This window comes from Ursus americanus, chromosome X (genome assembly GCF_024610735.1).
Source record: "Ursus americanus isolate L20-20 chromosome X, mUrsAme1.1.p, whole genome shotgun sequence".
NCBI classification, from domain to species: Eukaryota; Metazoa; Chordata; class Mammalia; order Carnivora; family Ursidae; genus Ursus; species Ursus americanus.
Window position 1 is genome coordinate 110,963,353 of NC_142164.1, and position 12,552 is coordinate 110,975,904.

The 12,552-nt window shown below is 40.9% G+C and overlaps 1 protein-coding gene across 2 annotated transcripts in view; it reads left to right on the plus strand.

Annotated features, from left to right (window-relative positions):
• Positions 1–12,552, plus strand: part of ACE2 (angiotensin converting enzyme 2) — a 47,316-nt gene that overhangs the window by 22,111 nt on the left and 12,653 nt on the right. For both annotated transcript variants that reach the window (XM_045805069.2, XM_087860250.1), the window contains 7 exons: positions 602–699; positions 3,146–3,315; positions 5,903–6,129; positions 8,627–8,771; positions 10,266–10,364; positions 11,099–11,221; positions 11,821–11,993. In XM_045805069.2, coding sequence (XP_045661025.1) covers positions 602–699; positions 3,146–3,315; positions 5,903–6,129; positions 8,627–8,771; positions 10,266–10,364; positions 11,099–11,221; positions 11,821–11,993 — 1,035 coding nt within the window. The remainder of the gene's footprint in view (positions 1–601; positions 700–3,145; positions 3,316–5,902; positions 6,130–8,626; positions 8,772–10,265; positions 10,365–11,098; positions 11,222–11,820; positions 11,994–12,552) is intronic.

Below are 12,552 nucleotides of genomic sequence, written 5' to 3' on the forward strand. Positions count from 1 at the left end.
CTATTCCTTTGGTGCCAACATTCTGGTTTTGCTATTAGATTGACTTTTTCTAGATCCATCTTGCCTTTTAGGGTCTCTGGCCTTGGAATCCAATTTAGCGTTTATTTGAGATGTTTGAAAAATTACCCAACTAAGTGTATTACTATAGTAGAGTGATGAAGGTGGAACATTGCTACTAGTTAGTAGAGATTCCTGGATGATGGTCCTATTTGATCTCTCTTCAGTCCAATATTAGGAATTACTAATAGTTTAATTTGCAATATTTTGTTCCATGGACAGTGGATTATATAAATCTGTTTCTAATCTAGAGTAGCTATGATGTTCCATATATTTAATAAATTGCACCTTTGAATTGTAATTCAAAATGGGAGAAACAGGGATAATCTCCTGCCATTTTGACCTTTTAGAGGAGAGAGTAAAAGAAGGGAGTATTGCAAATTGTGAATAAGAGAACAGGAAAAGAGGTAATGAAAAGAAACTAGATTAATTCCAGAATACCATATGGCCTGTTTACTGATCCTAACTTATGCACTGTGTAAAATTAGGTCTGTATTTCTGCTGCCTTTGCTGTGTACTAACAAAATCTTTTTTTTTTTTATAGGCGATATGTGGGGTAGATTTTGGACAAACCTGTACCCTCTGACAATCCCCTTTGGACAGAAACCAAACATAGATGTTACTGATGCAATGGTGAACCAGGTAGGAAGAGGCCTTAAGAACCAAATCTAAATCCTCAACTTCATTTCTTTTTCTGCCATTTTTCTCTCCTTATCTTTTGCATATAAAACCATGTGAAAAAATGTTATGCTAATTCAAATGTATTTCTTGGGGGGCCTCGGTGACTCAGTTGGTTAAGCATCGACTCTTGGTTTCAGCTCAGGTCATGGTCTCAAGGTCATGAGATTGAGCCCCAGCTCCGCACTCAGCACGGAGTCTGTTTGAGATTCTTTCCTCCTCCCTCTCCTTCACCTTCTGGCCCTCCCCACACTGGTGCACATGCACACACTGTCTCTCAAATAAATAAATAAAATCTTAAAAAAAAATAAATGTATTTCTTATGTAGCTATCTTTTCCTGGAAAAGTAATTTACAATGTCAGGGGAGTCAAGTACCTTGAATGGTAAGTACGGTATTGATCTTGCTGAGAGATATTAAAAATCGAGATGACCTGAGTTTTCCATTAAGCAGTTAGATGTGGAATTATCAACTGGTTGGCATTACTCTTTCCAGAGTTAGTGGCTGCTAAGTAATCAGTCTGTACTCTCTATGAACAGAGAAAATGATATCATTAGAAGATTTTTGCATATTTAAAAAATCATTATTGTTAAAAATATTATAGGAGTCTTTAAAATAATTTTTAAATTACTTTTTTGTTACCATCCTCGCATAATTGTTGAAATTCACTGTGTTCCCTGCCATGGGTGAAATCATGTTATAATTACATATTTTTCTTTATTCAGCTAATAGTCTACAGTTTTCGGGTACAATGTGTGGTCATACTTCTCTTGGCTGTCTGAAATGTCTTCAGAGAGTTGCACCATGATTTCCTTTCCTCTTTACACATCACTGGGTTTTTCCTTGGGAACGGTTTTAAACCTGTAAGCAGCCATGCAGTGAATATCTTCACATACATAACATGCTCCTGGGAAAAGGCCACAGTAAAATAAAAACATGAGGCCACAAGGGCCTCCAAACTCCCGCAGCTGTTGCTAGGCCCGGTTTCACAGCTGAGCAGTGGCAGAGGCCCATCCACACGTAGCTCCTCAGCCTATCTCCGGCGTTGGTACATGCACCATCTCTCCTAAGGTTGTCTTGACAACACACTTACGAGACTGTCAGGACAGGGAAGGTGATGGATCCGTGTTGTAGGTGAGGAAACTGAGGCCTGGGTAAATGTCTTGCCCGAAGTCACAAAGACAATCAATGGCAACTAAGATTTGACCTCAGAACTCCTAATATTTCAGGTTTCATTTTCCACTCGTTCCTTCTGCATTTAACCGACATTAGCTGTGCTTATTAGTCTACGCTGTTTTGGTATACAGGTATTCTTTCAGCTTGAGAATACCATACCTACTAATACCAATATTGCCTTTAAAGGGCAATAATAAAAAACATCCACAGTATCACATCCTGTTTCATATCCCTGAGGCGATAAAGGAGAAAAACCAGACTTGACTGGTCTTTGAGATCAGAGGAAGTTTTCTGTGTTACCAGAAGTGAGTCATGAATTATCCGCCAGTTGCACAAACTTAGTTTGCCTCATGTGGGCCTTATTTCCAAAGAAGTCCTGATTAGCAACCAGAAGAGTTTGCTGGATGGCAGATACCTACTGCTTCCCCTCTCCAGTTCCAGAACATTCTGAAACTTTAGATTCCCATACGAACTATGAAGCCAAGTCTCAGCCACTTATTGGCTACTGGGTCACACGCAGGCCTTTTGGGTTCCAAAAGTCCATAACTTCATCTGCCCCTTATTGTTTGTGGCTTCCACTGAACCTAACATCAGGGCCTCCCCCCTTGAAGGAGTTCAGTCAAGGATTGTTGGCTTGACTTGAATAGTTTTTTAGGAAAGTGAAGGTCATTGTTTTTGCTTATACTTGGAATATGAAGAATAAAGACAAAAGCATCACACAGTCTGTTAATTTTTTGTGTATTTCCTCATTAATATCATATAATATAAGTGGTTTATATATTCTACTTTTTCACTTAATATTAAATTATAAAAAGCATCAATAAAAAGTTTATGAATTGAATTTATTTAGATTTTCCATTCCACAAAGACATCACTATGTATTTAACCATTCTGGTGGTGGTTTCCACTTTTTTCTCTATTAAAAATCATTTTACATGTTGTACACCTTAAATTTACACAATGTGATGTGTCAAATATGTTTCAATATTTAAAAATAATAAACAAAAGAACCCATTTTAAATGTAATTCTTTGACCTAGTTTCTGAGAATTTCCTAGGTTAGTTCCCTAGAGACAGGATTACTGAGACAAAGAGTGTAAACACCTTGAAAGCTTGACTTGTCCATACATGTCGCCAAATTGCTTTCCAGAAAGGCTATGCCTCTGTACATAGCCAACAGAAAGAATGCTGTTATTTTAATGCTAGAATGAAATGCTGGTTTTTTTTTCCTTTCAGAACTGGGATGCAAGGAGGATATTCGAAGAGGCTGAGAAATTCTTTGTGTCTGTTGGCCTTCCTAATATGACTCAAGAATTCTGGGAAAACTCCATGCTAACGGAGCCAGGCGACGGCCAGAAAGTGGTCTGCCACCCCACAGCTTGGGACCTAGGGAAGGGTGACTTCAGGTAGTGAGGATGACCCTTACACAGCTGACACTAAACTGGGAGACAATGGAGGCAGAGATGAGGATGGATTTGGATTTCTTCTCTGCTTCTCTGTGCACAGAAGAGATGTGTGAACTCTCCTTAAACGAGGGCTCAGTAGTCCCTGAGAGCACATCTGGGCTTTTCCAGGAAAAGAGGGTTGTCAGCAGACCCTAACTTGAACTTTAGACAGTCTGCCTCATTTGAAATAATATGCACCCATTAGATTTACCTGGTCATGGGAAGGGTGGTGTCCCCGTGAGTAAGATTTGGTGCTAAGATTTATGGAAGATGGCTGGGTGAATCAGGCATTGTTCCTTCCCTCCATGTTTCCCTCTTGTAAGTAAGACAGGACAGGTGAATAAATAAGCTGGGATAAAAGAGAGAAAGTGACATGTGTTAGAAGAGAACCATGTGTTAGATAGAGAACACTCTATAGGGAATTGGAAGAGAACTGACTACACCCGGAATAGGATGTAGGCTCAGACAGGGCTCCGACAGGCTCAGACATTTGAATTAGGCTTGAAAGACGAGAAGGGTTTGGACAGACAGAGCTGGGAGGAGGACACTGGGCTGGGAGAAAATCAGGATCAAATGCAGAGAGGCAGGACCTGGCATTGTGTACCAGAACCAGCAAGTTAGGCTAGAATAAAGGCCATGCGAAGAAGGGTCTGTGATACGGCGGAGTGAGCACAGGCTTTTGAATCCCAGGTGTGTCACTTAATGACTAGGCAGCCTTGGTCAAGGTATTTAACCTTCTTGGATTTCATTTTCCTTATCTACAAAGGGGAGTGGTAATTCCCAGGTACCAGCTTTGTGAGTGTCTTAGGTTAGGTTCCCCAGCTTGAGAAGCAGATTCTGGTACAAATGCTTCATTGAAGGACAGACGTCAGGCAAAAGGGAGTGAGGGAAGCAGGGTGGGCAGGGGAAAGAGTTAAGTAAGGTTGCGGTCTTTGCTGGAGACTTGGCCTCAGCCTGATCCCACGGGGCTCTCTGGACCCCGATTTGCACCACAGTTGGTCACACCTTGAGAAAAGAGGACTGGCCTTTTGTACCCCCATATTAGTCAGTCATTGGCTGCGGACTGCCCCAGAGTGTGGGAGCATGTGATCTCCTGGTTGAGGCGCCTCTCATTTAGCCAAAGGCAGTGCACGAGAAGGCAGCTGTTGACTCAGTCAGCATGGAGGATGGGTGGATCTGCCCAGGAGAGCTGGGCTGGGCAGGACCCCAGCAGCACCCACTGGAGGAGGGCTCGACAGTCCTTTTCTGTAAAGGGTCGGAGAGTAAATAGTTCAGGCTTCCCAGGTCTCTGCGGCAACTACGCAGCTCTGCCCTTGTGACATCAAAGCAGCCGTGGACTACAGGCAAACAAAGGTCGCCTGGGTTCCAACAAAGCCTGATTTGTCAAAACACTTTACTGACTCCGGTACTAGAGTGAGGCTTAAAAATGAGTGAGTATATGTAAGTTTCCTAGCCCAGGCTCTTAGGTACTGCAGACATTAAACACACAGTAGCTCTTCTTGTAATTGTTTCAAAAGAGAATAGAGAAAAACCAGGTTAGAAAAGCAGGTCATACTGGGCTATATTAAGGCGTCTGAGTTTCTTCTCGAGCACTGGGGGAGACTTACAGGGTATTTATCAGGGGGATGACATGGTCAGAAAATTAATTTGGGAACCTACTGAAATATGCCCCCTGCATTCACCGGAGTGGAACTGCTCTTGCCAAGTTGAACAGGACCACTCTCTAATTGCCAAATGCAGTCCTTATCCCATTGGGCCGCTGCAGCCTTAGACAGTGTTTACAAGTTTTCTTCAAAAAGCTATTTTTCATTGGTTTCTGCATTGTCATGCTCTTCTGGACTTCTTTGATATCTCTCTCTCTCCATCTTCTCTGAATCATCTTTCTCTACTCCGTACATACTGGGACCTCCTAGGGCTCTGTTTTTGGCCCTCTTTCCTTGCCATTCTGTACCTGCTTCATGGGCCATCACATCTATTCCCTGACTTACATGCTAATGACTCCCAAATATCAATTTCCAGCCCCTTCTCCTCCTACTTATCTTGGTTCTACCAAACTGCCTGCGATGTCCTGAATGCTACACCCTTTTCTCAAGCCTTTCTCATTGAGCACTTCCAGCAATGTCAACGTCTTGTCCCTCCTTGCCATCTACCTGGCAAATTTCTACATGTTGATCAAGCTCCGGTTGCTCATTGCAGCCTCAGTTATGCCCTTCTTGATGCTTCTAGAAGACTGTGCCTGCATTCACTTATTGTTATGCCCAAGGCCATGTCCACTGATCACTTAGAGAGTACTTGCCTGAGAGTTTTTGTAGTAGAAGGCTCTGCTTATCTTTCTGTTAGTTTGTGAGCAATAGGGTTCAGCCCTGCCCATCATTTTATTTTGAGCACCTTGCACCGTTTCTAGGACATAAAAGATAAGTCCTCAAGATTCATTGGTGAACAAATCTTGGAAAGATGGTCTATGCTACCAAAATCCTATACTGCTCTTACTGTGATGATTACATCAAATTCATTGAGATACATTTTAATCTTGCCCATTTTTGTGCAGGATCAAGATGTGCACAAAGGTGACGATGGATGACTTCCTGACAGCCCATCATGAGATGGGACACATCCAGTATGACATGGCGTATGCCGAGCAACCCTTCCTGCTAAGAAATGGAGCTAATGAAGGGTTCCATGAAGCTGTTGGGGAAATCATGTCACTTTCTGCAGCTACACCCAACCATTTGAAAAACATTGGTCTTCTGCCACCTGGTTTTTCTGAAGACAATGGTACGGACGTTTTTCTTTATGGCTTGTTTTGGGGATTCTTTAGTTGGTTGTGGGCAAAGGTATTTATTATCAAAGGTATTTAATTTTTGCCACATAAAGTATATGATATTCATAGGTAACTGGGAATTGCTACTGGTAAAAACATTTTTTAAAGAATATATCATAACAAGGGGCGCCTGGGTGGCTCAGTTGGTTAAGCGTCTGCCTTCAGCTCAGGTCATGATCCCAGGGTCCTGGGTTTGAGCCCTGTATGGGACTCCCTGCTCAGCAGGGAGCGTGCTTCTCCCCCTCCCACTTCCCCTGCTTGTGCTCTCTCTTTATCTCTCTCTTTCTCAAATAAATAAATAAATAAATAAACAAACAAATACAATCTTTTAAAAAAATAAAAGAAAAAGGCATAAGAGAGCTGACTGAATGAATGGTCTTGGAACTCTAAAGAACATCTAACGGAAAAAAAGATGCTAAAACAGGCCCACAGAACTGAAATGGCTTATCCAAGGTCACCCAGCTAATTAGTGTTAGAGTTCTCACTGAATCTCCCAGGTTCTAGGTAATGTGAGAGCTGGAACATTCTAAAAACTATTTTGCAGAGGTGGCAAACTGAAGACAAGAAAGGAAAAATAACTAGCCCAAGGTCAAAAAGTAACATAGTAGAACTGGAACCAGAGCCCTAATTTAAAACTTTTCCATAATATTATGTGACTTGAAATTTGAGAGTTCTTAAAGAATGGGTGCTAGAATATCAAGATTGGATGAAACTGAAACGTTTTCTTCATCCAGCTGAAGCATGAAATTGCCCCTGTGACATCCCCTCAGATCCATGCTATCCTTCAATGTTTTTGCCCATGGTAGCATATTTCTCTTTGGACGGCTGGCCCTTGATGGAACATGACGAATGTTCACGAGATCCAGATTCTTCAGTGAAGATGCCATGACTTTTGATTCTTCCTTGTAAAAGAAGGATACTTAGAGCCAAATATGTTCTCTTCTGTATATTTCTCTCCCCTCGTTATAGTTATTTGGTTTAAATCATCAGCTTCACTGGAATGTTTGGTCAGTGAGGTCAAGGTGATGAGCTCCACCCTTGTGGGAGCAATTCACTGTGCCTTGATTTCTGGCTCCAGACTTTGGTGATCTCATAAAGGCCTGGGAGTAGGTCAGTGTAAAGGCATCATCATGTCTGAAAAAGTTACTGTAAGCATAGACCCAGTGGGTAATAGAGGAGTAACAGCATCTTCCCATGAAGGGAGCAACAAAGGAAAGGGAGTTCATGGCAACCACACCTGCTGCCTAATTTTAAAATATAATTCTTAAGTCGATTAATAGACAATTATTTGTTTTTATCATTTTTGAAATATTCCCTGACAGCAGGCAAAGATGATTGAATCACTAGGATAGTACTAGACATGGTTAAACCACTGGCGAAAAACTCTTGCTTCCTTCCTTGGCTCTGCCCCTGATCTATGAATGATGTTCAATAAATTCCTTTATTCCTGCTCTCCCTCCCTCCTTCCCTTTACCTTGCCTCTTTTCTTCTTCCAAAAGTATTTACTGAACATATATTATGTGCAAGGCATTTTTCTCAACACTAGAGATAACAGCGGTGTGCCAGGTAGATAGTATCTCCCTGCTTAGAGTTCATTGAGCTTCATTTGTACGCTAGGGATGAGCTCAACTGCTTTTTTCTACATCACTAAATAAAGGATAGATGAGATCACATAATGTGTTAAAGCATTTTAAACTGAGGTGAAGAACATGTCAGTACATTTAAAGTGTACGGTACTTCTGATTATCCAGTGGATAGTTTCTTTTCTTTTCTTTTTTTTTAAGATTTTATTTATTTAATTGAGAGAGATAGAGGGAGCGAGAGATGGAGCATGAGCAGGGGAGAGATGCAGGGCTCGATCCCAGGATCCGGGGATCATGACCCGAGCTGAAGGCAGACGCTCATTCAAATGAGCCACCCAGGCGCCCCTGGATAGTTTCTTCTAGGGAGGCTCTTTTTTGTTTGTGTTTTTCCTCCCTGGTTTACTATCTTTTGGCCACATTTGTTCAATATTTGTTTATTAATAAAGACTCAGAGAGGGTAGCCAGTAGGAGACACCAGGCTAGGTATACGGTTTTGAATGAGACCTTAACAGTCACTGCCTTCCCGGAGCTTACAAGAATAAATGGTATGACAGTAGATGAAATAGCCCTAATTAGCCCTGATAAGAGGTACTTAAGGAAGGCAGTTGACGCTACTGAAAAAAATGAGGATTAGCAGTTACTTGCAGGTTCATTTTGCCTGTTCTATCCAAGTCTTCACCCTCCTCCAAGACCCTTAGGTGAGAAAATGAGTGTATACATATTATTATTTCCACTGTCAGTATTTCTCACATGATCATCCTTAATGTAAGTATGTCTTGAGGAATAATACCTTGAGATTGGGAAATTAATACAAAACATCCATTGTCATCCTCGTGTTAATATTTATCCTTTTCCATTTTACTTTCAGAAACAGAGATAAACTTCCTACTCAAACAAGCACTTACAATTGTTGGAACTCTACCATTTACTTACATGTTAGAAAAGTGGAGATGGATGGTCTTTCAGGGTAAAATTCCCAAAGAGCAGTGGATGAAAAAATGGTGGGAGATGAAGTAAGTCAGTGAATATACAATCAGTAAAATGTTTTTTTCTCATAAGTTTGCCACTTATCTAAAGGCATTTGACTGGCCTGTATACACACACACACACACACACACACACACACACACACACACACACATACACACACACGCATGCACTGCCTCTTTTTTGTTTTTTAAGTCTCCATTTGGGTTGTTTCTCCTCAGATAACATTTCCTTGTTCCGCCTTCCCTCAAGCGGGATCAGATGACACAACTTCTCATGGTCTGTCTTCTTAAGTGCTGGGTCACCCATTAAACTGTGATATTTTAGACCAAGCACTGGGGATCCAATGCTGATCATTTCAGATGTTTTCCGTGACTTCAAAGAACTTTTAGTCTATGGAGGGATGTGGAAAATGAAACCATGGGAACATGCTCTGTTGTGATGGGAGTGTATGGGGATCCATGAGCATCCAAGGCAAGATCCAAAGCCCAATCTGGTGAGCCAGATGAGGAGAGACATCCAAGTTGAGCTCTGAGAAAGAGGCGAGAGTTAACCAGGTGTATGTAGAGGGAAACAGAATTCAAAGCTAGTGAGAGGCTGGCAATTTTGGGCAACAGATAGTGGTCCCTTTCATTAGTTTCAGCACCACATTCTTCATGCCTGGGACACATAGGTATGAAATAAATGGGTTTGGGATGAAAGAATTACAAAAGAAGGAATGAAGGAAAGGAGGAAGGAAGAAAAGGAAGAAAGAAAGGAAAGAAGGAAAGGAAAGAAGGAAAAGGAAGAGTCTTCTCTCCTCCCGCTGTTAGACTCCTGTCAATTATTTTGCTTTGTTTTTCTTATTTTTCCTTTTTTGTGGTGAAGATCTACCTATATAACATTCAGCACCATATCCATGAGTTTAAGTCAGTGCCACTGTTCTGCCAACATTCTCTGTTGACATAAATCCTACTTGGGAGGAGGGAGGCAGCAGTGAAAATAACTGTTTCTAGCATTTGAGTATTACTGAATTTGTCTCTAATGATCCCACAATCAGAAAGGACAAATGTCTTAAGTTTAAATAATGCCAAATAGATGGTTTCCCTACATTTTTTCTGGTTGAATTAATTTTTGAGCCCTTTTAAAGGGGCAGGTGTCACAGAGGAGGGGGCGTTCCAGTTAGCTTTGAAGAATAAGATGTCGATGTCACAAAATTCTGTCGGCCAGGAACACATGAAATATGGTGCTGAAGAGGGATTATTAAGATTTGCACTGTACATTTTTGGCCATGCAATGTATTTTATTAAATTAGTGTTTTGAAGATGCAGCTGTTTTCCAGTGGTATATTCTGGATGAATTAAAAAGGAAGAGATAACCACATAAGGGCTCTATTCTGTAATTTTTTACACTGTTTCTATTTCACCTGACAACCACTTCCAGTATAAATGCCATTGGCTGACAAACCACACTAATGCATCTAACTGTACCTTCCCGTGATGAACACCCCATGGTTAACGTATCTGCTTTCTTCCCCAAAGGCGAGACATAGTTGGGGTGGTGGAACCCTTGCCCCATGATGAAACATACTGTGACCCTGCATCTCTGTTCCATGTTGCTAATGATTACTCATTCATCAGGTAAATGACAGTTGTCTTCTCACTGTTTAACTTCCAGGGTTTGTGGACAGTTATGCCAATGGCAAAGAAATAGGATTATATGAAGTAATGACTATAATTTCTCTTTCTCTTGCTACCCTCCTTCCCCCTAGAACCTCAAAACAGATGATTAATTTTAATTCAGTTTAACTCAACATGATTTATTGGGTCCAATAAAACTTACGTGAGATCTTTTCTCCACCATGAAAGAATTTACAGTATCCTTGGGGGAAATAAAATTATCTTTGTTTGTCTTCTTGTTACTGTCTACTTGTTACTTCTTGTAACACGTTCAGAGTGATTATAATAGAGTATTTTTAATTTGAAGTCCAAAAACCTAAGTTTTTCACCTACTAGCCCTAGATCTTGAATTTGCTGAACCTCAGTTTCTTTATTTGGAAGGTGGGAATGACATTGTTGACCTGCCATAAGGATCAGTTGGCATTCTTTATATGAAAGGGCCATAAATATGTAAAAGGCAGTGCAAATGTGAACTAACATTTAACAAAGTAATGCTGCCTTTTAAATCAGCTGATACGTAAATACAAGTAGGTTATGATGAGCCTGCAGGGTTCATATTTGGGTCTTTCTGGAGAAAGAGGTTGGACTAGTATCTCTTTGGTTACTAAAGCCTCAGAATTTAAATATATGCCCCAATCTATGAGTCTAGCACAGTAACTAAACACGGACTTCTCTCATGTTTCTCTACTTTACAGATATTACACAAGGACCATTTATCAATTCCAGTTTCAAGAGGCCCTTTGTCAAATAGCTAAACATGAAGGACCCCTACACAAATGTGATATCTCCAATTCCAGCGAAGCCGGGAAGACACTGCTGTAAGAAATACTTCAAGGGGTGCCTGGGTGGCTCAGTCAGTTGAGCGTACAACTCCTCATTTTGGCTTGGGTTGTGATCTCATGGTGGTGGGGTTGAGCCCTGCATCAGGCTCCATGTTCAGCAGGGAGTCTGCTTGAAGATTCTCTCCCTCTGCCCTTCCTCCCACTTGTTCTCTCTCTCTCTCAGATAAACAGGCGAATCTTTAAAAAAAAGAAGAAATATTTCAAAATGTTGAACCTCTCCTACCCAATATTACTCATTTCCATGCCTAGGTTTGAATTTGAGTTCCTTGCTCTAAAAAGAAAAATTCTGAACTCAAAATGTCCTCATCCACAAATTAAATGTTTATTTTATGGTCACACAGGAACCTAGACCATGTGATAACTGGACAGTACATCTCCTCTCTATGTCATAACTACAGAGCTCCCTTTGTAGTCATTGGAAGGGAAGAGATTGTGGATGAATACATCCATAAACACGCCTGAATTTCTTATCTGCCAGGAGCAAACTTAGCTAAGCCATAGATCATAGTATAAATATGTGTACATCTGGAATTCCTCAAAAAGCCCTGAACCCACCCTCCCCTTTTTTCATGTAGCCAAATGCTGAGGCTTGGAAGATCAAAACCCTGGACCTTAGCATTGGAACATGTTGTAGGAGCAAAGAATATGGATGTAAGACCACTGCTCAACTACTTTGAGCCCTTGTTTACCTGGCTGAAAGAGCAAAACAGGAATTCTTTTGTGGGTTGGAACACTGACTGGAGTCCATGTGAGTACATTGAGTTGACACATTTCAAATGACTCCTTTTCTGCTTCCCTTACTCTCCTCTGGCCCATCTCATGGAGCTATGACACAGCCAAGTATGTTTTCCCTCTATGTAGACCCTGCTTCTGACTGTGCTCTGGTGGCAGCTGCCATTTTATTGGGGGAGGAAACACATTTGTTGAGCACCTACTATGTATCAGGCACAATGAAAACTACACACACATATACACACACACATTTTCTCTCTCTCTTTCAAGTCTGCTTTATTAGTCCCATATTTAAAATAAAAGGGTATAACACTCCTAACCCACTGCACTCGAATCCTGCTCTTCAAAGACAAATTTTTTTTTAAATCAATTTTAATGCTATTACCTCTTCTTTCTGGCAGTTACTTTCATATTTCTGAAAATTTTGTTTATATTATTTCTCTATTGGTCAGTTTTAGGCATGTACTTCTGCCTACTCTTCCACTCCCTTTCTCATCTCTCAATAAAGTTTTAATATTTTTTATCAGAAATTATCAGTATTTATATCATAATGCCTGAAAAGCCAAGCAATATAC